The 25847-nt window shown below is 39.0% G+C and overlaps 2 protein-coding genes across 3 annotated transcripts in view; one reads left to right on the top strand and one right to left on the bottom strand.

The window, feature by feature from the left end:
* Positions 1-6563, bottom strand: part of si:dkey-12j5.1 (uncharacterized) — a 70670-nt gene extending 64107 nt beyond the window's left edge. Inside the window, exons 1-4 of the mRNA XM_058376875.1 lie at positions 6377-6563; positions 5483-5592; positions 4762-4908; positions 4158-4307 (exon numbers count right to left, since the gene is read on the bottom strand). Of these exons, the coding sequence (XP_058232858.1) occupies positions 4158-4307; positions 4762-4908; positions 5483-5592; positions 6377-6437 (468 nt within the window). The 5' untranslated portion in view covers positions 6438-6563. The remainder of the gene's footprint in view (positions 1-4157; positions 4308-4761; positions 4909-5482; positions 5593-6376) is intronic.
* Positions 6564-6906: 343 nt separating this feature from the next.
* On the top strand, positions 6907-23365 carry tbrg4 (transforming growth factor beta regulator 4). Of its 2 annotated transcripts, none has more exons than XM_058376487.1 (12): positions 6907-7053; positions 8470-8969; positions 9526-9707; positions 11312-11453; positions 12910-13084; positions 13949-14106; positions 15301-15411; positions 15511-15655; positions 17617-17853; positions 17962-18073; positions 19305-19419; positions 22474-23365. In XM_058376487.1, the coding sequence occupies exons 2-12, from the start codon at positions 8550-8552 to the stop codon at positions 22573-22575; spliced, it is 1899 nt and encodes a 632-aa protein (XP_058232470.1). In that variant the 5' UTR covers positions 6907-7053; positions 8470-8549; the 3' UTR covers positions 22576-23365. The 2 variants fall into 2 exon arrangements, with proteins under 2 accessions (XP_058232470.1, XP_058232471.1); XM_058376488.1 differs by having other exon boundaries at positions 6917-7053; positions 8415-8969.
* Positions 23366-25847: the final 2482 nt, after the last annotated feature.

Here is a 25847-nt window from a genome sequence, read left to right as displayed (position 1 = left end):
GGGAGAGGGAGAGAGAGAGAGAGAGAGAGAGAGAGAGAGAGAGAGAAAGAAAGAAGCAGGGAGGAAGTAAGGAGGGAGGGAAGGAAGGAAGGAAGGAAGGAAGGAAGGAAGGAAGGAAGGAAGGAAGGGAGAGAGAGAGAGAGAAAGAAAGAAAGAAAGAAGCAGGGAGGAAGTAAGGAGGGAGGGAAGGAAGGAAGGAAGGGAGAGAGAGAGAGAGAGAGAAAAAAAGAAAGAAGCAGGGAGGAAGTAAGGAGGGAGGGAGGGAAGGAAAAGAGAGAGAGAGAGAGAGAGAGAGAGAAAGATCAAACAAATACATATTAAATTAAATTAAATTAAATTAAATAACAGTTAGCACAGATATAAACATTTACACAAGTGTTAGACAGATGGATCACTTCATCTCAAGCAACCTGGACATTTCCGTGAGTTAACGAGGTTACAGTGCCTTAACTGAGACCCCAAGGTTCTAAAGCATGAAACTCACAACCTTCTGCTTTTAATCATTTTAAAATCCTAATCCTAGTCTGGAATAAAAAAGTCTTTCCCGAATTTCCACTCTCAGATGCACCTTTTCATCCGTTTACTAATGCACTAATAGATTAGTAACATCTTACTGCCTCATCAGCTCTATTGAACTATTCTACTCTCGTCTATTCTGACTTTTAATGGTGCAACTCCACCAAGTGGCGAAACACTGAACTGCATGTTTATGTACAAAAACACACTTCCACCTGTACACTGCCTCACTGCGTAGCCAAGATCCATAATAATGTTTTCTAATTTGCACACGTACTCATCACCAACTCCAAAATGATTAGCATTTGTCACAAAAATTTGAACAATTACATATAAGTGAATGCGATAAGTGGCGTGTTCCTTTTTTTTTACAAATATAATATGGTAATGTTGTATAGATTTATTTTGATATATATATTTCCCATTAAACCTTACAGATAGTATTTTATGGACTTGATCCTTTATGTAAGGAATAAAACTTCTCGGGTGTAGCCCACCACAAAAGTATTTCTTTTCTAACAACAACCTCCATTATGCTAAATTTCTCTTAAACCACAGCAACTTGCTAATAAGTCTTTTGTTTTATTTTATTATTAACAAATAATGACTACTCCTTTAGTATTAGCATTCATTGTTGCGGCGCATCCACAAAAAACAGTGAGTTACTGTAACGCAAATAACGACAGGAAATATTCAGTCGTTCCCAGCCTCTCTTTTTAAGCGCATTAATAAAGAAAAGAAGCCTGTTTTTCTCCTATTTACATTTTTTTTTCTTGCTTTGTGTTTGTACTGTCTATTTAAATCCAATAGAAACAATTTGAAATAATTATTTTAAAAAAAAGCAAGATAGATAGATAGATAGATAGATAGATAGATAGATAGATAGATAGATAGATAGATAGATACAGACAGACAGACAGACAGACAGACAGACAGACAGACAGACAGATAGATAGATAGATAGATAGATAGATAGATAGATCCAGACAGACAGACAGACAGATAGATAGATCCAGACAGACAGACAGATAGATAGATAGATAGATAGATAGATAGATAGATAGATAGATAGATAGATAGATAGATCCAGACAGACAGACAGATAGATAGATCCAGACAGACAGACAGACAGACAGACAGACAGACAGACAATCTATCTATCTATCTATCTGTCTGTCTGTCTGTCTGGATCTATCTGTCTGTCTGTCTGTCTGGATCTATCTATCTGTCTGTCTGTCTGTCTGTCTGTCTGTCTGTCTGTATCTATCTATCTATCTAGTCAGACAGACAGATGTGTAAAAAAGAGAATTAAGAATGAAGACAGACAGACAGACGGACAGACAGATGTGTAAAAAAGAGAATTAAGAATGAAGACAGACAGATAGACAGAGAGACAGACAGATAGACAGACCAAATGGGAATGTTCAATTATAAAAAAAATATATAGAAATAGCAGCTAAGTTATAGCACAATATTGTGCAAATGAACAGTGTGACCTGGCAAGCTTACACACTTTTAAAAATATATATATATGTATGGAACATTAAAAACAGAATTCAAAATAAGCATCAGAATATATGTATATAACAATAAAAATAAACATTTAAATGCAACTGGAATATCGTACGAATACGAAGAGCAAACTAGCTTACAAGTTACAAGTGAATGTACCGGAGACTATTTCAAAATATGCAAAATACATAATCCTGCCACGGAAAAGCCACTATTTCAAGAATTAGCCATAGAAAAGTGTTTGTTTAAGAGGTTAATACAGTACTATAGAAATAGTACAGTATTAGAATGAGTGCATTAACATAATTCTGCAGCCAGAACAACTGTCAAGAGTTTCAGTCATGGAAAATGAATCCATGTCTTCAGAATCCAATCACAATGTATTTTAATTTTATTACTTAGAATTAAAACAAATGCTGTAAACTCTTTGGCAGGGAAGTAACGGGGTTTCTGGAGACAGTAAAGTTTCGTTCAGTAAAACAATAAAGAAAATATTCTCATTATCATTCCTATGATTATTATATTTTAAGCACTATTATTAATTGTTTAACTGGAAACTTTTAATCACTGGACACTGGACTTTAGTGAAGTGCTCTATAAATAATTTCACATGCCCAAACCGAGCCCTAAATTCCCACTGCAGTTAGAAAAGAAACCAACTCTAATGCTGAATTTTCTTTGTACATGTGTGGGCTGGTTGATAAATCATAAATGACCATCCCCGTTCACAACTTTCGACTATTACATCTGAGAAACGTAGCCAAAAGCACAGCTAGTTCAAAACGCAGCAGCAGTCCTCCTCACCAGGAAGTCAGTACAGTACATTTCCACACAGTTTTATTAAATCTACACTGGCTGCTTATTGAGTTCTGTGTTGATTACCATGTCCTGTTTATGTGGGTTAAATTCTAAAATGGTGCATCACTGTGTACCTTGCTGAACTCCTGATGCAGTATATCCTGGAGTTTATACTCTGCAATATTTTCTCTGTTCTATTAACATTACAGCTCCCTATTTTGCACTAGCAATAAATTAATTCACTAACAATTTACCTAATGCTTACTGTAATGTAAATTAATAAAAAAAACATTTTAGCACACACAATTCACCTTGATGCTTACATCTTGGCCTTGCTTGTCTATAACAACTCAGAATCGCTCATAAATTACCGTCCTGTTCACAAAACAGCTGACTTATGACTATTTAGCGACGCCTGCAAAACCGCATTAAAGCCAACATTCACATTAAGCGGAATATATTGAGCCGATATCATTCGTCTTAATTTACGGACCCGTTTTGGACGGCTTTCATCCAAGTGATTAATATTAAATGTCTTGAGTTTCACAACGTTTGTGTGCATAATGGAAATAAAGAAGCTTATTAAATCTGAAAAAGAAGTTCTTTCAGGAAAAACATATTTCTCGTGTAAACCATTCGATGTAGCAGTTTAACACCCGTTACAAGAGCTTTACTCTTTATATCTTCTTCTTCTTTCGGCTTTTCCCTTCAGGGGTCTCCACAGCGAATCATCTCCCTCCACCTATCCCTATCTTCTACATCCTCAACACTTACACCCACTAGCTTCATATCCTCATTTATTACATCCATATACCTCCTCTTTGGCCTTCCTCTTTGCCTCCTGCCTGGCAGCTCCATGTCCAACATTCTCCTACCAATATACTCACTCTCCCTCCTCTGAACATGTCCAAATGTCCATCTTAATCTGGCCTCCCTAACTTTGTCCCCCAAATGTCCGACATGAGCCGTCCCTCTGATGTACTCGTTCCTAATCCTGTCCAGCCGTGTCACTCCCAAAGAGAACCTCAACATCTTCAGCTCTGCTACCTCCAGCTCTGACTCCTGTCTCTTCCTTCCTTATGGTTTCTAAACCATACAGCATGGCCGGCCGCACCACTGTCTTGTACACCTTCCCCTTGATTCTTTTTCCATCACCAGTTACATAGAGAAGAAAATCATTATGTGTGCAGATACTGTAAAAGAGCTTTTTTTTATATTAATATTACAGATGTAAGGTCCCTACTGTGCACTAGCAGCATATTAATTCATTAATAATATGTAACAAATTCGCTTAATGACCAACGTATAGATAAAGATGCATTGATGCATACCTCTTCTGCTTGCTTGTCCATGGCTTTGAGCATGACTTCAATGCCTTTGCTGAAGTACTGCACAGCCTCGGCGCCTGTGTGAATCTGACCCAGGTACATGTATTTGCTGTGACCTTCCTCTGGGCTCAATTCCACCGCTTTCAGAAATACGTGCACTGATGTTAAAGGTGAAAACGCTTTTAATAAATCACACACACATACACCCACACACCCACCCACCCACCCACACCAACAAACTCACAAAAATCACTTATGACAATGGACACAGCTTTACAGAAATATATAAATTCAGGATATAAATTATACATTTTAAAATTGATCCCTAATAAACAAGCCAAAGGTGACGGTAAAGAAGGAAAAACTCACTAAGACGGTATCAAGAAGAAACCTTAAAAGGGAATCTTTTACCAGAGGTTAAAAACTTCTTGTGTCCATGTTCAGCATTGAATTTCTGTCACAGTGGTGCTTAATGGCTCATAAGTCCTGACTCATTTTATACCAGACCTGCGGCCATAAAATTGATCATTTCTTCATGCTTATTGAAAATGCCTACACTGTTCGAATGCTTCTGCTTGGACTCTTTCCATCACGAGCTAAAGGATATTTGTTTGGCTTTATCCATATCCCCAAGCTCAGCACAGATGTTTCCGAGCATGTCCAGAATGGTCAAATTGGTAGGCTCGATGTCCAGAGCACGCTGGCAGAACATCTTAGCCATTGGGAAGTCAAAGTTGTCCATACAGTCTTCTGTCTAACAGAGAGAGAAACAAGCAGTATTATGAATTACTACACATTAGACATCAGCAAGACACATTAGCAAGACCCGTCATGCACTGTGTGTTCTGACACCTTTCTATCAGAACCAGCATTAACTTCTTCAGCAATTTGAGCAACAGTAGCTCGTCTGTTGGATCAGATCACACGGGCCAGCCTTCACTCCCCATGTGCATCAATCTTGGCCGCCCATGACCCTGTCTCCGGTTCACCACTGTTCCTTCCTTGGACCACTTTTGATAGATACTGACCACTGCAGACCGGGAACACCCCACAAGAGCTGCAGTTTTGGAGATGCTCTGATCCAGTGCTCTAGCCATCACAATTTGGCCCTTGTCAAACTCGCTCAAATCCTTACGCTTGCCCATTTTTCTTCATTCACACATCAACTTTGAGGACAAAATGTTCACTTGCTGCCTAATATATCCCACCCACTAACAGGTGCCATGATGAGGAGATCATCAGTCTTATTCACTTCACCTGTCACTGCTCATAATGTTATGCCTGATCGGTGTATACATCAAATGATCCTTTTTCTCTCTACGCATCACCTTTTCCAGTAACTGATCGATGGAGTATTTTTCAGCCGTCTTCTTTTTGGCTCTTTCCTGCATCCTGGCTTTCATCCTGTCCTGTGGCGACAGTGCTGCATTCTCAGGACCTGAAACAAAAAAAATGAAATCAGGCATGATTATTATAAAAATATAGTACGATATATAATCGTTCCTCTCTACTACAGATGGCAAAAGTGAACAGCTCATGAGTGTGTAGCCTGAGCTAACAATCTGTTACACCCAATCGATTATCCTACACAGGGTTGTGGAAAACCTGGAGCCTTTCACACAGGGCACAAGGTGGGGGAACACCCTGGATGGGGTGCCAACACATCACAGGGCACAATCACACGGTTACCATTTACTAGCACACAAAACCCAGTGCTTCAAATCACAGTAGAATCTCGTTTGGATGGAACAGTGGAGATGTGACGCACAAGCCCAGGCCTCTCATTAGTGATCTTATACACTGTGATTCAGAAAAGCATCCTTACTATGCATGTGTAATAGAAGACAACCACATGGTATATTTCCTGCTTTAAATTATACACAATGAATTGTGACATGAACATGAGTTTAGGTGTCTGTAAGTGGTTTATATTAATCTCTTATAGTCAGTTTTAAACTTTAAATAGGAAAGATACCTTTCTATTGATTGGGCATGTAGTAAAGGCTTCTCAAAACAGTGTGTCTGATCTAAGCTCTTAGATATACAACAATATAATGCATAATGTATTCAAGTCAGTTGATTAGCACATAAGGAAGATCAAATTCCACCTGATTTTTGTAATATCTTATTCTATATATCCATCAATAAGTCATGTTGGTCAGGCAAACTCTCTAGGACTTCAGTTATATTAGAAACTTATAGTTTAATAACTAGACAGTTACCTCTACGGTTCTCTTTTCTTTTAGGTTTGCCTTTCTTTTTGGCCTTTGCTTGCCCTCCCATGATCGTGTTCCGCTGCCAGCAACTCCGTGACACAGAAAATCTTTTACTTGTTATTATTTATAGAGCAGATGTGTATATACACCTTCGAAATGGACAAGGCATGGGATTTATGCACTCTGACTTTTTTTTTCCCAATCATATTCAGGCTTCTACACCAGGATTGGCTGATACTATTCTGGATCCTGGGTTAAGATTGGCTATTGACAAAATGACAATGATAGGAACCACAGAAAAGGCGGGGTTTGTAGGAATACGGGTAGGGGGGAGAGTAACTGTAATTGCTAGCATGTGGAGCAACGTGAAAGTCTAGGCTTCCACTTCCGGTTTCAAACTAAAAGCAGTGATGTGTTATGATAATTATAAAAGAAAACTCTGCTCTATTAATACGTGAACACATCCGGTTAACGGAAATGCAGCGAAAAGTTTTTATTTTATTTTATGTATGTAGGTTGATCAAAACACGGAGAAAGACCAACTGTCGCACGATAATGACGTTACTAATGACATAACCCGGACTCCTTGCGCCACTGCTGGTGACGACAATATTCCGCGCCTTCCAATGCTAATTCCATGTGAATGTCGCCGGGTCCGAAATCCTGAAATCGAAATTAACAAGGTAAGATATGCTTCTAAGTTATTTTCGTTTTTTTAAAAGCCTGTTTTATATCTAAAGTGTAATTCATTGTATTAGAGGTTGAAAAAATCCTGTTAGTTTAGAGTTAATGGCCAGTAGCTCCTCCATAACGGCAAGGTCAGAATTCTTCCTTATTGAGAAAGCTATTTATTCACCTGTTCAGGATCTGTGCTGTAACTGTAACACTGCATGATTAAGGGTTTTTCTGTTATCTCCGCAAAGAAAAAGTGAACTCGACCATGTTTACATGCAAAAAAAAAAAAAAAAAATAGAAATGCCATGTTCACCTGCAGTGTCTTGCCTTAACATTCAGGAAGTTTGTGTAAAATGGAAGTGAAGTTTTTACACCTGAAGACATGATGATGATGATGATGATGATGATGATGATGATGAATACTTTAAATATTGTTGTGCTGGAATTACAATGGGGCGGTGGTAGCTCGAGAGGTTAAGGCTGTGGGTCATTGATCGGAAGATCAGGGTTCAAGCCCCAAGCTGCCACTGTTGGGCCCTTGAGCAAGGCCCCCAATCCACCCTGCTTCAGGGAGGGGGAGGGGGGGCTGCATCACAGCTGACCCTGCGCTCTGACCCCAACCACTAAGGATGGGATATGGGAAGAAAGAATTTCACTGTGCAGTAATGTACATGTGACAAAATAAAGACAACTTAACTTATTTGCATGAATACATTTATTCACATGGGGAAAAAAAGCCATTGATTTGGTGACTCTCTCTGTAATGAGATGTTTAAGAAAGCAGTCTCAAAAGTCAGCGCTTTGTTACAGTCATTTATAAGGTCTTCAGGACAGAGGAGTTTAGTTTCTCAGTAGCATGACTTTCTTTCTTTCTTTCTTTCTTTCTTTATTTATTTATTTATTTATTTATTTAAAATTGACTTAAAGTAAGACGGAAACATACTTTAATGTAAGAGATAACAGGAACGTGTCTAGTGAATGTTATTCAACATTTAATGTAGCTATAGACAGTGTAAACAATAGTCTTGTATTGTTTTAGTATTCAGTTAATAAATTTTATTAGTTGCCAATTTGTCATAAAAGAGTAAAACACTTCAGGAGGCACTGTCATAGGAAAATAATCAACTTTAGGTGATGTCCTGCCACATCATAGCATCATATTTAAGTGTAATGCGTCATTAATGTTTTAATATCTTACCCACATCTTGAATGATTGGAATCTTAATATGCCAAGTTATCTTACTCTTCTTTTGGATAAAGTATTTATTTATTTAATTATTTTAAATTCTAATATGCTTAGCGTTTTTTTTTTTTTTATAAATTTCATATATTCATCTTGTTTTTTTCCCCCTCTCCTTCTGTATCTCAGTCCTCACCTCATTCTCATTGTCTCTCTTGCCCTCATTCTGTCTCTCTGTCACCAGCTTCCTGTTAGAGCTGTTCGACCGCTATGTGGGAGTCCTGATTTCTAGCCACTCATTAGCTTTGCTGAAGATTCTCCCAAATGGCCAGCAGGTTTTTGAGCCGGTGCACTCGCCTCTTGGCCGTCTGCCCCCAGGCCTCTTCAGCCACCGGTCGTCTTCATACTCTCACAGCTCACACGTTCACAGAGCCTCCACCACGATCCCGATCCCAGTCCCTAATCCTACCCTCCGTCAGGCCCCTGAACCTGGGTGCGGGTCCAGCACAGGCAGATGAGCCAACCGTCACATTTACACGCACTGAACTGGATATTCTTGTCGAGAAGGCCACCACACCACAGGAAGTGTTGTCGTTATGGGCGGAACGAGGCGGCACCGCCAATCAAGCGGGCATGTGTCTGGTCCAAATCGGCCGATTGGCAGTGGAAAAGAAAGATCTCGACAGGGGGAATATCCTTAAGGACCCTCGCTGTGTGGATCTGCTGGAGGCTTTGCACTCTCAGGTAAAGGGAAGGTACAGAGAGATGTGTATTAAAGCAACACTGAGAGTGAATGCTAAAGCTGGTTGATTTCCATTCACACCATGGATGAAGATATTGATTTTTGAAGGTGTTTTATAGATTGCTAAGATACTTTTTTATATGGAATGACATGATGTAAATAAAACCTTCTCACTGTTAACTAATGTTATTTATATATCTATATGTATATACTATATCCATATTTCTTGAGACCTTGCTGGAAAACAATTGTAGAGTATTTATATAGCACATTTCACCCACAAAAGCAATTCAGTATGCTTTAAATAGCAAAGTGAAAGATTTTTTTAGTAGACAGAAATAAAATGTGTAAATAAACGTAGCTGTAAGTGGCGATTTGCGGTGTCCAAGCACCATTCACAAATAGCAGCCCCACTGACCAAAACAATAAAGATGCTCTAGATGCAAAATGAACGCTGAAATCTGACTGGCTGATGTCCGCCATTTGTATTCAGCAACTCCATCACCGCTATTAAATCCAGTGACTTTGGTGGTAAAATGGATCGTTTGTTTGTTTTAGGTGAATGGGATATGGAATGGCACACTGGTGTCTGTCTTGCGTGCTCTCTCCATTCTCGGTGTCACAACCAGCACTCCGGTGATGTCGTCTCTCCAGACAGAAGCACTGTGGAGGCTCCGGCGCTTCAACTACCGCCACCTTTCCTCTCTGGCAGACTGGGCATCAGGGTGGAAGAATCAGGGGTAAGGACAGGAATATTAAGTACAGCACTAACATAGGCTTAATCACTAATCCAGTTCTTGAAGTTTTTTTCAGTGGGTGGCACAAATAGCGTTTCAAATCACTATAAAATTCAGTGTATGTATGCATCACTTCACACAAAGCAGTGTGTGCTCTGTGTGACAGATTACATACACTCTACTGTCTTCACTCCCGTTTCTAGTCCATGCACAGATTTCACTCCGTATTTACATAAAATTGAACTTTTCTCAACCTCGTCGCATCGCTGATGTGACGGCCACATCTCGTCAACAGTCACTGGCGCTCATTTCACTGGAAGTCACCAGCTCTCATTGAAAATAGATGATCTATGGTCGCTTTGTCACTGCAAGTCGCTGTATGTTTACAATCAATTACACCTCATGTCTACTGAATCACACACCTGAGTCTGATTCAGTCGATTCAGTTGATTCACTTGGTGCTTGAATAAGGGATGCACTATACACCATTTCTTAAACTGTGCTGCAGCGTTGACCTGCTAACTACTCATTAAATTATTGTGTATCTGGTCAAATGATCCATAACATGCACGTTATTCATCAGATGTTAGGTTTTAAAGGCCAGTTAGTATTAAACCATGTGTTTTAATTGGATATAATGCAGATTGCATTAACACTAGGATCCAATATATACACTATATTGCCAAAAGTTTTGGAACGCCTGCCTTTACATGCACATGAATGTAATATGGAGTTGGCCCGCCCTTTGCAGCTTCAACTCTTCTGGGAAGGCTTTCCACAAGGTTTAGGAGTGTGTTTATGGGAATTTTTGACCATTCCTCTAGAAGCGCATTTGTGAGGTCAGGCACTGATGTTAGACCAGAAGGCCTGGCTCACAGTCTCCGCTCTAATTCATACCAGAGCTGTTCTGTCAGGTTGAGGTCAGGACTCTCAAAGACCTTGCTTTGTACACTGGTGTACAGTCCTGTTGGAACAGGAAGGGGCCATTCCCAAACCGTTCCCACAAAGTTGGGAGCATGAAATTGTCCAAAATGTCTCGGTATGCTGAAGAATTAAGAGTTCCTTTTCACTGGGACTAAGGGGCCGAGCCCAAACCCCTGAAAAACAACACCTGAATTCAATGATTTGGAGGGGTGTCCCAAAACTTTTGGCAATATAGTGTAATTATAGTATTTTTGTCTAAATCATGCATTCCTGCTATGATTTGTGTTTTGTGGTTTGTATTATCTGTAGCTCCTCCCTCTAGAAGTGGACTTTGACATATTTGATGTGTATTCACAATACATACTTCAGAAATTATTGTGAGCTTTAAACAAATTGCTGGATTTACACATTTTCAAGGCTTCAGATTGACCAGGGCTCAGTCATGCCTTTTGTGGAGAAAATGCACAGTAGAGTGCCACAAACAGAGAAAACCGTGTTTGACTTCATCGCTTTTCATCTGACGGATCAAATTTAGAAACTCGTGACTCGTGCCTTGTATTAACTCAGGCTGCTGCTGCATTGATATGGATGTTTACAGTTTGTGTAAATATGTTGCCATAAGGTTAGGTGTGTGTGTGTGTGTGTGTGTGTGTGTTTTTTGTTTGTGTGTGTGGGGGGGACAGACAGGGGGATGAGCTACTGACATCTGTGTTAAAGCAACTGGAGCTGCGCTGGACAGAGCTGAACGATCCACGCACTGTCACCATGCTCATGAGCCGGGCCGCAAGACTCTCCCCTCTACTCATGGAAAAGCTGGAAGATAAGGTACACACACACACACACACATGGCCAGTACTGCTCTATTTGTAATTTTTTTTATTTAATGTTCCCACAAATTGTACACTCCATTAAGTCATGCATCATGTGATGGTGGTATGTGGTATGCATCAGGTGGATTAGTGTTTTCAGTAATATTTAAGAACCAGAATAGAAAAAAGTCTCTCAAGCGGTTATCCTTATGGGCTCAATCATTTCAAGAACCTCCTGAGGATGCCGATAGAGCTTTCTTAAAAGCGGTCCAGTAGAATTGCACCATACAGTACACAGTTATTTGAAGGGAAATGATTTATAATCGCATCCGGATGAGGATTGATTCCCTTCGGAGTCTGGTTCCTCTCAAGGCTCCTTCCTCATATCGTCTCAGGAGGTTTTTGCTTTCCACCATCACCTCTGGTTTGCTTGTTCGGGATAAATTTACAATTTCTCATTTCTCTCCTCAAATTATATCCATGAAAATTTATATCCATGATCCTATATTTTATTTTTATATATATATATATATATATATATATATATATATATATATCCTTAAATACTTGATATATTTCTATAAATCTCCTTTGTGACAGTGTCCACTGTTAAAAGCGTAATATAAATAAAATTGAATTGAATGATATATTAATAATATAGCAATATTACACTCTATAATTAATAATGTTACCAGGTGACATTCCATGGCAATTTATTTAAAAGGAAAAGAAAACAGGACAGGAAAAACAATTTATTAGTCGTTACTTTAAAGGACTGTGGTCTCTTCAAAAAAATAGTGACACTCCTATTTATATAGCAGTAGTGATGCTCTAGCTTTATTTAATAATAAAAGTGTAAATACTGAATTTTTTACTATATACTGATACTCAGATCCACAGAAGGTCTGCAAATCAGTCAGCTGGTCAACAGAAAATGTCTTTCTGTACAGTTATAGAGAATTTTTATGTCTGCTATGAACATGGTCCAGAATCCACACTCTTATGTTGTTCCACTGCTCCCAGTTCGGGGTCACTGCAGCAGATCATCCAACACTTTTGGCACAGGTTTATCACATTTATTTATTTTTTAATCAGGCTTGGGAGCTTTCAGTGGCTGGGTTTCTTCCATGCCTGGGTATCGAACCCAGGAAACCACCAGGGACCAGTCCACATGTAACTGTTGTATAAAGTAAGCTTATTCACTCAGCTGTGGGACTTTGAATCCAAACATTTCTGCAAAATTCTGCAACTTTCTATAGAATTATTCCATCAGCAAGTTCAATATTATTGTCTATAATAAGGCAGGTTTGTTTTTTGACCATTTGGACAAAATTCACCCCAAATCAGTAAATGTATTCAAACGTTTTTCGATCCTTGTAGTCAGTCAACGCCTTGGAAACAGAATTAAGCCAGCTTACCATCTACTATATGTCTGGCACATCTAATGCTACCTTATCACATTTCTGCACCAGGCCCTGGAGTTGGCGGAGAAGTTCAGCACTGATGACATCCGCAGAGCGACGTTAGCCGTGGCGTTGCAGGGCCGCCGATCAGTGCCACTCCTGAGAGCATTGTCCTACCACCTGCACCAGAAACCCTCTTCTGAACTCAGTACACCACTGCTGCTGGACATTGTGTTTGCTTTCGGTCAGTTTATAAAACCGACTCTCTTTTAATTTAATCACAGAGCTTATACAGGTTTTCAGGAGTTTTATGGGTTAGAGAAAACGACAGGCATATTATAATAGTTTCAATACAACTTTCCAAAAGGACAGTATAATCAGCTTTCCTAATTCAGTTTTTAGTGTTTTCATTTGTTTTTTCTTGAGCATCATCAACGCAGTCCTGCATACTTATTGACCCTCTTGAGCATTTCCACAATTTATGGTATTACAACCTGGAATTTAATTTATATTTTGGGGTGGATTACACAAAGTGTGCACAAAAGGTTTAATAAAACAAAAACTAAAGTAGTTGCTCTCTTGGGTGAAAAGTGGAAATTTTCACTGCGATTGCAACTAGTTCTGGCCCATTTTTGTTGGCTCTGCCAGATTGGATGGTAAATTGATGGGAATCTTGTCACTCAGCTTGAGGCCTCTTGTTTATCCAGCACTTTGCTCTGTCCAGCATCCCCCTCAACCCGTATCAGATTCCCATATACCTGGCTGATGATGCTTCCACCACCATGCTTCAGGACGGGTTCTCTGGGTTCTGAGAATTTCCAGCTTGTAACAACACAAAAATGTGTAAAAGTACTTAAATTAGAACTTTCAGTTGTGTGCTTTTCTTACTATATAAGATTTTTTAGACTGATGGATATATGTAAATGTACATGTACATGTAAATGTCAAAGGTCTGGGGGTGGGGAGTGAATACTTTTGCATGAGGAATTGAAGGTTTCAACGATGTGTGCACATGCATCCGTTCTTGTAGGATAAAACTGTGCAGTTTTGTTTCAAAGGCTATCTGAGTTGTTATTCAGTGTTGCTTTTCTGATTCTCATTTCTGCAGGTAAGCTGAATTTCCACCAGACTCAAGTGTGCCAGAGGCTGGCTGCTGAGCTTCTGCCTCGATTACCAGAGATGAGCGCCATCGAAGTCATGCGCTGTTCAAAGTCTCTAGCCTTCCTGAAGTGGCTCCACGTGCCTCTGTTCGAGGGATTTACCCAGGTTTATACCCTATACTTTTGACACATCTACACCTTGTGTGTTTGATATTATACAGCATACAACTAAGCAAATGTTCACTAAAGTTTCAAACCGTTCATCTGTTCTGTTTACCAAATGAATGACGTCTGAAAAACATGGCAGAACATTTAGTTGGCATTATAGACAGTGTTGCCAGGTCAGTAATTTTCCTGTAGTATGTAGCTACCATTGACCTCTAAGCATATGTGCCTTAGGAAATAGTACAGCATTAAACAGTTATGCTAGACACCTTTTTCTTTAATCGTAAAGTTATCTCTAAGCTGGGAATCTAGCTACCAGTTATATAAGAAATTAAACAGAATGGGGTGTGCTGTTAAAGAAAATGGTCACCTGGGGAAAAAAAAGCCGTTTTAAGGCTCTGCTTCCCTGATGGAAAATGGAAGCCTTTATGTTTACAACAGTGACAGTTAGAGCTTGAGAGGATCTGTGGTTGCACACTATATGGTTGCTGCTGTACATCTCAGTCGGACGTCCTCTTGGGCAGTCTCTAATCACCGTTATGGAGTGCCATCGATCTGAAAGGTCTGGCTACGCAAGATCACATGTTTTCTAGGAGCAATGTGACAAACACAGCTTCACGTCTTACAGAGAAACCTGACAATTGTCTATACTTAAGACATTCCCCTGGCGGAAAAACATGACACCGACACTGGAGACTCTTTCCAGAGATGTTCATTGAAAAATAAAAAACACTGTACAGAAAACATCACCATATAAACATTGAGAATAAGCAGGTTTTTCCTTTGTTTAACAACAGCACAGTTTTTAATCGGTTTATCATTAGATTTGGATTATGTGGGGAATGTGCTAGCGAGTGAGGTGTTACTATAGAAATAATAGCAGGAGCAATATAATAATATAATATAATATAATATAATATAATATAATATAATATAATATAATATAATATAATATAATATAATATAATATAATATAATATAATATAATATAATATAATATAATATAATATAATATAATATATGCAAACCTACTGTTTAAATTGCAGAGCTGTTCTTAAAAGAAATTAATCAGCACCTTTTGACCAATCAGATTTGAGATTTCAAAAACAGCACTGTAGTGAAAGTATGAAAAAAGACAGTGGTACATATAAAAACGAATATTTTTTAAAAAGTACATGTTCTTCTTTCCTTTTAGCACTTTGTAAAAAACAGAGAAAAGTACAGCGTGTTACAGATGTGTAACCTCCTCATGGCCTTCGCCAAGCTCAACTTTCAGCCCAGTAACAAGGAGCAATTTTACACAAAGGTAACCAATCAGAAGTGAGACACGAGATTCAATAAATTATGTTATGTGTTATAGGTTGATGCAGTTCAAAATGATTTTATCTGTCATGTGTGTGTGTAGGTTTATGAAGCTTTGGAAAGCTCCTGGCAGAGCTTGGAACCTTTTGTACTGACCGATGTAGTCTGGGCTCTCTGCGTTTTCCAGCAGGCTAAACCAGAGTTTATTGCCGCTATTACCGATCCTGCGTTTCACAGCAAAGTTACAGGTGGGAATTGCTGAATAACAGAAATAATATTGAGCTCCAGAGCACCTAAATCTGTGGGGTGGGGGAATCACACAGCATGCAATGATGTAATGTATGACATTGACTTTTTCAGTTATAGTCAATTAATGGACACATCATACTTTAGGATGGGGAAAACGAAGTTGGTTAGCTACTGGGATTTTAGAGCAGGGGTGTCCAAACTTTTCATTCCAATCAAGCAGAAGCCACCCCTGATACCACCTGTTTACTCGGTTAATCTTGGCTATTAATCGACTCGTGGTGGCTTCTGCTTGGTTGATATGAAAACATGGACAATACTGGACACCCCTGCTCTAGAGTTTGCACACAATGTGTGGGGGAAAAAATATAAACATTAAATCATCCTGAGAGAGGTCAGACTGACCTGAGCTGACACGAAAGCTACAGTAACTCAAATAAATCCTCGTTACACCACGGAGAGCAGAAAAGCATCTCAGAACACACAACACTCTGAACATTAAGGTGAATGGGGTACATAAAGCAAAAGACCACATCAGAGTCCTCACCTGTCAGTCAAGAACAGGGATCTGAGGCGGCTTGGGCTGAGACCTGGTTCTGTGTTAGTTGTCTGTGTTTCTGTCTGTCCGTTTTTCTGTGTTTTTGTCTTTCTGTCTGTCTTTCTTTCTGTGTTTCTCTCTGTCTGTCTGTCTTTCTGTGTTTGTCTCTTTCTGTCTTTCTGTGTTTGTCTGTCTGTCTTTCTCTCTGTCTGTCTTTCTGTCTTTCTCTCTGTCTGTCTTTCTGTCTTTCTCTCTGTCTGTCTTTCTGTCTTTCTCTCTGTCTGTCTTTCTGTGTTTGTCTCTGTCTGTCTTTCTGTGTTTGTCTCTGTCTGTCTTTCTGTGTTTGTCTCTGTCTGTCTTTCTGTCTTTCTCTCTGTCTGTCTTTCTGTCTTTCTCTCTGTCTGTCTTTCTGTCTTTCTCTCTGTCTGTCTTTCTGTCTTTCTCTCTGTCTGTCTTTCTCTCTGTCTGTCTTTCTCTCTGTCTGTCTTTCTGTCTTTCTCTCTGTCTGTCTTTCTGTGTTTGTCTCTGTCTGTCTTTCTGTGTTTGTCTCTGTCTGTCTTTCTGTGTTTGTCTCTGTCTGTCTTTCTGTGTTTGTCTCTGTCTGTCTTTCTGTGTTTGTCTCTGTCTGTCTTTCTGTGTTTGTCTCTGTCTGTCTTTCTGTGTTTGTCTCTCTGTCTGTCTTTCTGTGTTTGTCTCTCTGTCTGTCTTTCTGTGTTTCTCTCTGTCTGTCTTTCTGTGTTTCTCTCTGTCTGTCTTTCTGTGTTTCTGTCTATCTTTCTTTGTTTCTCTCTGTCTGTCCATCTGTCTGTGTTTCTATCTGTCTATCTGTCTGTCTATCTTTCTGTTTCTCTCTGTCCATCTTTCTGTGTTTCTGTCTGTCTGTCTGAGCATCCTTACCTGTTTTATTCTTTAAAATTATATCTACTGATGCCCAAAAGAATTAATCATAATTATCATTTATATTTTCTCTCTCTCTCTCTCTCTCTCTCTCTCTCTCTCTCTCTCGGTCTCTCTCTCTGTGTATGTACACTTATCTTTTGCTATCTTTTGCACATCAGAGAGTTACTGAAACATGCGTGTGTTAGTTGTATGAATGTCTGATCGTACAACTGCATAGGTGTTCATAATAAAGTGGCCAGTGTGTGTATGCACAGATATTTTTCTTCCACATGCAGTAACTGACCTGCGCAGTTCGTCGTTACTTGCTGTTTCTCTTCCAGCCACATGATGTCAGCCAATACCTGCTGTAGCAGGTTTTTTTTTTTGCATCCACATTTCCTCTGTAACTCATTCCTTCTGAACAGAACAGTGTTTTGCTCCAGGCTTCATAATCAGTAAATTATTTACAAGCACCAAGCTACACGTGTCAGATTTGCATGTCCTGTCACTCAATATAGCGAATGCCTCTGTTGTTTTCACCACAAGGTGGCGGTGGTGCCCGTGCAGAGAACTACACCTTGAAGGTGCTTCATATTGCAGCTTCAGGACAGCTAGAATCTGGCATCAGTGCCACTGTGCCTCTTCCAGCAGTCCACGAAACACAGGCCAAGCCCAGCGTGACCCCTCTTCAGAGCACCCTACACAAAGCCCTCCTGATCCTCACAGAAAATCGCTCAGAAGCCCTGCGCAAAGACATCAGCACGGTGTACGGGTGGAATATAGGTGTGTGTGTGTTTACTGTCATTCTGTGCTGTAACAAATGGTGGAAGATTTCCCAGTGAAGCATATGAGCAGCCAGAATGTGTGTTTATTTGTTCTGCCCCTATATAGATGCAGAATTGGTGGTGAATTCCGAGAATAAACCCATAGACCTGAAGAAGCTGGAAGCGCCACACTTACCTGGAGGGGGCGGCACAGAGCGTTTACCTCAGGGGACACGAAGGTGAGGGTCAAAAAAAGAAATAAATAAACCTAATAACTTGGCCACAGAATAAAACATGTTTAAATATTGTCTTGGATAATAATCATGTATAGAATATCAGAATTTCTTTGTTTGACTAATGATAAGGTTGTCCTGTTTAAAAAAACACCCCACTATATCCTGTGTTTATGTACCAGGGTGTGTTTGACTGATTAAGCAAACTGTTCCCTTATTGGTCTGTCTGTCTGTCTGTCTTTCTCTACTTGTCCTTCTGTCTGTGTCTTTCTGTGTATTTGTATATCTCTGTCTGTCTGTCTGTGAGTCTCTTTCTTTCTTTTTCTCTTTGTGTCTTTTAACCTGAAACTGTTTGTTGGTCTTATTATTTCTAACTGTTCATCTGTCTGTCTATCTGTCTTTCTGTGTTTCTGTCTGTCTGTCTGTTTCTGTTTGTCTTTCTGTGTTTGTCTGTCTGTCTGTTTCTCTGTCTGTCTGCATTTGTCTGTCTGTCTGTCTTTCTGTGTTTCTGTCTGTCTTTGTGTTTCTGTCTGTCTGTCTTTCTGTTTTTCTGTCTGTCTTTCTGTGTTTCTGTCTGCCTTTCTGTGTTTGTCTATCTGTCTGTCTTTGTGTTTCTATCTGTCTTTCTGTGTTTGTCTGTTTGTCTTTCTGTGTTTCTGTCTGTCTTTCTGTGTTTATTTCTGTCTGTCTGTCTTTCTCTGTTTCTCTCTGTCTATCTGTCTGTCTATCTGTGTTTGTCTGTCTATCATTCTGTGTTTCTCTCTGTCTGCATTTATGTCTGTCTGTGTCTGTCTGTCTGTCTATCATTCTGCGTTTCTGTCTGTCCGTCTGTCTGCATTTATGTCTCTGTCTGTCTGTCTGTTTCCCTCTGTCTGTTTTTCTGTGTTTCTGTCTCTGTCCATCTGTCTGTTTGTCTGTCTCTCTATCTTTGTTTCTTTGTTTCATCTGTCTGTTTGTCTTTCTATGTTTCTGTCTAACTTTCTGTCTGTCTGAGCATCCTTACCTGTTTTATTCTTTAAAATTATATCTACTGATGCCCAAAAGATTCATCATAATTGTCATTTGAATTCTCTCTCTCTCTCTCTCTCTCTCTCTCTCTCTCTCTCTCTCTCTCTCTCTCTCTCTCTGTCTCTCTCTCTCTCTCTCTCCCTCTCTCTCTGTCTCTCTCTCTCTCTCTCTCTCTCTGTCTCTCTCTCTCTCTCTCTCTCTCTCTCTCTCTGTATGTTTGTGTGTTCAGGGTGGCTTTCCTGGCCTGGGAGTTCCCTCATTTTGCCTCCAGAAGCAAAGAACTACTGGGCCGCTTCGCCATGCAGAAGCGCCACCTGCAGCTGGCCGGGTTTCTGGTAGTGGAGGTAGGTCATGGAGTGAGGGACAGAAAGATTAAAGAACAAAAAAAACAGGGAGGAGGACTATACACGATAATAAATATGAGCGGCTCATAACCTCGTTTTCTTTTAAAGCGCAACAAGACTGCGGTTCTGGTACAGTCCTGCCCAGGATACTTCTTAGAGACTTGTTAGCATTTTCCTAGGGCCTAGTAAACTCATGCTACATGCCTAATTAGCAAACAGTGTACACGTCCACTCCATCCCTCAGGTTTCATGGTGTTATTTCAGACGTAGCAAGAGCTACAGAACCGCATAAAAGTGTTCATAATAATAATAATAATCTGTAGGATCTTTTATGTTAATTATATCAAGCCATTCTGCTCCTTTAGATTAGATAGAATACCAGATGCTTTCTATTTACAGGCAGTTAACATGTGCTACCATGCTACGTTGTGTGTGTGTGAGACATCACTCGATGCATTAACGTCACTGATTTCTGGATTTTTCTGTAAACTTGACATTGCTGTCAGCCATGGCTAGCACAGATCAGCTAGGTCCGTGCTGCAGCGTCTGGCGTAGCAGATTGTCCCATGCTTGGTTTAAAAATAGCTCAGAGCTGCAGGACAGAATTGAGTCTCTCTCTCTATCTCTCTCTCTCTCTCACACTCTCTCACTCTCTTTGTCTCTCTCTGCAGCATTTAGGATAATCCTGTTAGAACAGGATTGGCTTGGCTGGATCTTCAATTAGGCTGGAAAATGATTAGGCAATATTTTAGCTTGAAATTAAAGTGAGCAAAACAGTTGGACTGGACAGGATGTTCGGTCATCATCGTTTTCTTTTAGGTTCTGTATTTGCCTCCTCCTCGGTGCTTCACGTTTTTCGATTTCATTACTGCTTAGCGTTTAATCGATGCTAGGGATGCTGGAGTATGAAAAATGAACTATACATGCAGGTTTATTATGAGTCTGCTTACTTGACATTTCAAAGAGGACAGCAATTATTGCTAGGTACTGGACATGCACGGGCCTATTTGGTACTGTTTGGGTCAGACTGACCCGAGGACATTATTGTGGTTTTAAACACACTAAAGTATTTTTAATGTATTTTTTAATATACATAAGTCTTTTAATACGTATAGTCTTTATATCAATCTTAAACAATATAGATAACATTTGTGATTAATGTTTGCAATTACTAGATCACATTTATCAATGAAAGTGTCCTTCAGTTTTGTGATGAAAAAGTTATTTGTATATATACTATAATAAATACCTGGTGGTGTAAATCTAGAAAATGACTGAAAGGGAGCAATGTGTGTTTATAAATTCTAAACCTTCGTATATATATTTATTTAATGTTCTAATTATTATATTTAATAAATATAATGTATATTATAATGTATGTATGTGTGTATATATATATATATATATATATATATATATATACATACATTATATTATTTCTATATATATATATATATATATATATATATATATATAAATACACATACATTATAATATACATTATATATACATTGTAATGTGTGTGTGTGTGTGTGTATGTATATATATATATATATATATATATATATATATATATATATATATATATATATATATATATATACATTATAATATTTTATATTATATATAATATACATTATATATTCTGATTATTTTGAAATGATTTATTAAATGCAGATGGCGAACAATAATAGAAGCACGAGAAACAAATGATTATTGCAGTCACATGCGATGAAACAAAAATGCATCTGCAAATGCGATTGATTTAAAATTTTAAAATTAAATTCATTTAAAAATGCAAAGCACTTTTAGTAAAAATATACAACAGATCAATTTACCCCAAATACCAGAAATGGGGTAAATATCTTCTAGAATCATTCTGGAAAATGTTCATCTTACAACCAAAAAAAAAGTGTGATAAACACACACACACACACACACACTCTCTCACTAGTGATGAATTAAAGAGCAGGTTGTTATCCTGTGAAAGCCATTTAATTTTGTTGGCATGGTTTGCGTCCACTTAGAGACAGGGGTTACTTTAAATCAATACAAGTGATTCTTTTCAATCGCATTTATCCTCTGATGGAATTTTAATATCCTGAGGATAACCCCGCCCCCTTTTTTTCATGACTGCTCACTCTGTGCCGTGACGAGTATGAAAATGATGTAAATCTTACGCGGTCAGCCGATCTCTACTCAACTGACCACCTGAAGGGAAATTTTAAACCAACATGACCCAGTATAATAAAAGCAGTGGTTAATTCAGTCAATTGTCTAGAATCTTGTTAGCCATGTGTGATTTTCTTTGATAGAGTATGGTTATAGCTGCATGACCACAAGGTACCTGCAACCAGATATCTGCTGTGAAAAAAAACCAAACGGACAATCTAAACAAGAAATCTAGTCAACAGAACAGCGCAGCAATTATTTCTTCGCCTGAAGAGCAGCCAGTGAAGAGATGACGATGAGGCTCGGGATTAAACCGTGTAATTATTTTACATTCGGCCGTAATGCTGTTTTTTCACTTAAGTAGATTCGGTTATAAAGGTAGAAGTAGGCGAGGGATCTTTTACTGGAATTGGAATGAAATCTCCTTTCTTTTTCACTTGTGAAATGATTTTGTACTGCTGGTTGGGATTTTTTTTTAAAAATGTAGAAATATATTTAGATTTTAGATTTGAAAACTGTATATAATAATAAAGCAAATTTGGTCATGTGAAGTGTTTCCTAAGTCACACACGACCTTTTCAAATGTGTGTAGTGTTTTAACAATGGACATTGTCGCAAAGCATCTTTATAGAAATATACAAATGTATTCGATAAATGTAGAAGTTTATCTCTAATGTCTAAGCCAGAGGTGACGATGGCTTAGGAAAAACTCCCTGAGACAGTATTAGTTTGAGAGGAACTGGACTCAAAAGGGAACTTCTCTTCATCTGGTTAATACCAGATGATGCGATTTGTAAAATAATTTCCCTTCTATAACTGTGTAACATTTGTGTAACCAGGAAATTTAGTCTAGTATTAACATGGAGCTGTGTCTCTCGTCAGGTTCCCTATTTCGAGTGGCTGGAGTTGAAGACGGATTGGCAGCGAGTGTCCTATCTGAAGGATAAGATCGGGAAGGCTGTGGCAGAGGACATGGTTAAGTGAGCTTATGGATTGCAGCGCATCCATAGACCAAAGCAGAACTTTCGAAACGAACAGCATGGCAAATCAAGTTTGGGCACCGAGTTGTTTAGATCCAACCAGATATTGAAGAATCATTGATGAATTCACCAATAACAAACAGACATGGGCAAGATCTTCATGCAGAAATGATGCAACACTCGTCTTAATTCATCGCTAAGTTCTAATTATGATGCCGTAAAATAATTTATTAGTATTTATGAGTATCAGAGGCTCCGAGCTATGGGTGGAACGTCTGCATTCTCTATACTACTCTGTTGAAATCTGAAGCTCATTTCTAAAATTTCAAGCTGTGATTGAAAACGATGCATATGACGTTATCAGTTTTACAGATTAATTACAGTGAACGACTTTTATCGGCGCACCGTTTTAAATGTGAATACATCAGTTGAACAGATTCAGCTTCAAGCATCAGATAAACAGACTTCATACTGTATGTAATAACCAGCCAGACAAAACAATCAGTTCTGCGAGTCTTTTAAAAAACTGTAAAGGATGTCTCTTTGGAGAACTCTCCTTACACTACTAATAAACTCCCACTTACCAGTTGTGATGTGGTTGCCTAGACAACAGGATGGGGCTTTCCTTGTTGCCAAGGAGACAGTCGTGGAGGCTGCTTTAAGACAGAATGGGGTGTGCTCAGACCCAAGAGTTTGAAACATTTACAAAACATGCTTTTTACACATGAAATGTGAGATTCAGTCGTCTTTGTGAAGTGCTGCGTATGGACAGAATAAAATGTTATTTAAACTGGTGTATTCGGGTTTAAGGTGGCTTTGTGTGATTATGAATTATTCAGATGCTTACTAAGCAATTGTAGGGGGAGGTTAGGAGATTACAAGGATGTTAAAGGATGCCGATCAAATCTGAAATCCTTAAAATCCCTGAGTAATATTAGATGCTTTGAGCAGCAAGGTCCCATGAAAAGGAAGAATACTAATTAATACATATGGAAATCAACAGTGAGAGGCACATCAGAAGTTAGACAAGATACTTATTACAGATAAACGGACAATTACAGATCGTTATAAGAGTAATAGCAATGCTTATCAAATTCTAATTTTATTTGTCACGTACACAATTATACAAGGTACAACATGCAGTGAAATGCTTTCTTGATATAAAAATAGAGCCAATTAACAGTAAGGTAAAAGAACAGAAATAAGATATCACAAATAAAATACAATAACCAGGCATAACATTATGACCGCCTGCCTAATATTGTGTTGGTCCCCCTTTTGCTGCCAGAACAGCCCTGACCCGTCACACACTGTGTATTCTGACGCCTTTCTATCAGAACCAGCATTAACTTCTACAGCAATTTGAGCAACAGTAGCTCGTCTGTTGGACACGGGCCAGCCTTCACTCCCCACATGCATCAATGAGCCTTGGCCTCCCATGACCCTGTCGACGGATCACCACTGTCCCTTCCTTGGACCACTTTTGATAGATACTGACCACTGCAGACCGGGAACACCCCACAAGAGCTGCAGTTTTGGAGATGCTCTGATCCAGTCGTCTAGCCATCACAATTTGGCCCTTCATCAAACTCGCTCAAATCCTTACAAGTGCCCTTTTTTCCTGCTTCTAACACATCAACTCTGAGGACAAAATGTTCAAAATATATCCCACCCACTAACAGGTGCCATGATGAGGAGATAATCAGTGTTATTCACTTCACCTGTCACTGCTTATAATGTTATGCCTGATCGGTGTCTAGGGCATATAGGGAAATTCACAGAATAGATTTACAGTGATGTGCATGAATATAGAATGTTATACACTTTGCTGTAAAAGTGCAAAAATGTGCATGTGGTACAAATTGTGCTACACACCCCTGTTAAAATGGCAAGTTTTTTTTTTCGTGTCAATCATGTCAAAGTTTTCTACCCTCACATCATCAATAATGATCAGCGCCCCAGTTCTACTAGCAGCAATACATTTACATTTCTGGCATTTGGCAGACACCAATACCTAGAATGACTTACAATTTATCTCATTCTGAGCAATTTAGGGTTAAGGGTCTTGCTCAGGGGCCCAACAGTGGCAGTTTGGTGAACCTGGGGTTCGAACTTCTAATCAGTAGTCCAACTCCTTAACCACTAAGCTACCACATCTCCCATACATGCCCACTTCCTCCACCAGGTTTATCAGATGATGTGGTATTCTTTGGATCATCAGCCCTTTCCTTCCTTCTCCATACTCTTCTCTTCCCATCATTCTGATACAAGTTCATCTTGTCCAAAGAATCATCATCCAGAACTGCGCATGCTTTAAGCTGGTTTAATCCAGTCTTCCTATTCTTCAGTGGTAAACTCTCTTTAGTGTTTTAGTCTTGTTTATTGCAGATTTTAATATTTTATATAAAAAAGCAATATTTTTTTTATCATAGACAGCCATAAACTGGTGACCTGCCCAGGGTGTACCCCTGCTTTTTGCCCAATGTGTGCTGGGATAGGCTCCAGCAGATCCCCGTGACCCTGATTAGGAATAAAGCGGGTATAGACAATGGACGGATAGATGGACAACCATAAACACCCGGCTATATTTTTGTAATACAGCCCTGTCTGTAGCACCTTCAAGAATGACAATAAATAAATAAATTATTATATAAAAAATATAATATATATAAATGAATGGAAAAAAGTTATATTTGAAATTTTCATTTAATTTATTTTATTTATTGCTTGAATTTATTCCAGGCTTTTCCTCTGTGTCTATAAGAAGTGACATGAAAACAAAAATGTCATGTAGAATGTGACTGATGAACCTGTTTTGCATTTGTCGTATTTGTGTGTTTGTTTGTTTCAGCCTTTATAATAACCTTTGAATACTCAAAGATCTGGACAGAAGAGCCTTCCCTCCTCTGTGCAGCCATCTTCATGCAAGGCTGTAGGAGAGGTGACAGAGTTTATCTGTGCCACATCATCACATGTTTAAAAGGATCTCTTCACCACCCATTCAACTCTTCTGTCCTTCTTTCTCTCCAGGGTTCATCTAAAATCTGCTTAGCACATCCACTTAATGAGCGTTCTTACATCAAACAAACCCAAGTGGAGAAGTGGGACAAAGGGATGGATTACTTAAATCTATTAAAGACTTTGGTATGCCATGGCAACGCAAACAAAAAGCAATACACAGTATTCGCCTGTATTGCTTTTGCCAGGATCAGAGAGGACCGAACTATAAAAACAAAACAATGTTCTGAATAAAACATGTACCTCTGCTTTCCATAT

Source organism: Hemibagrus wyckioides, linkage group LG23 (assembly GCF_019097595.1).
Source record: "Hemibagrus wyckioides isolate EC202008001 linkage group LG23, SWU_Hwy_1.0, whole genome shotgun sequence".
Classification (NCBI taxonomy): Eukaryota; Metazoa; Chordata; class Actinopteri; order Siluriformes; family Bagridae; genus Hemibagrus; species Hemibagrus wyckioides.
Note: the sequence above shows the minus strand (reverse complement) of the source record. Positions and strands in the feature narration are given on the sequence as shown.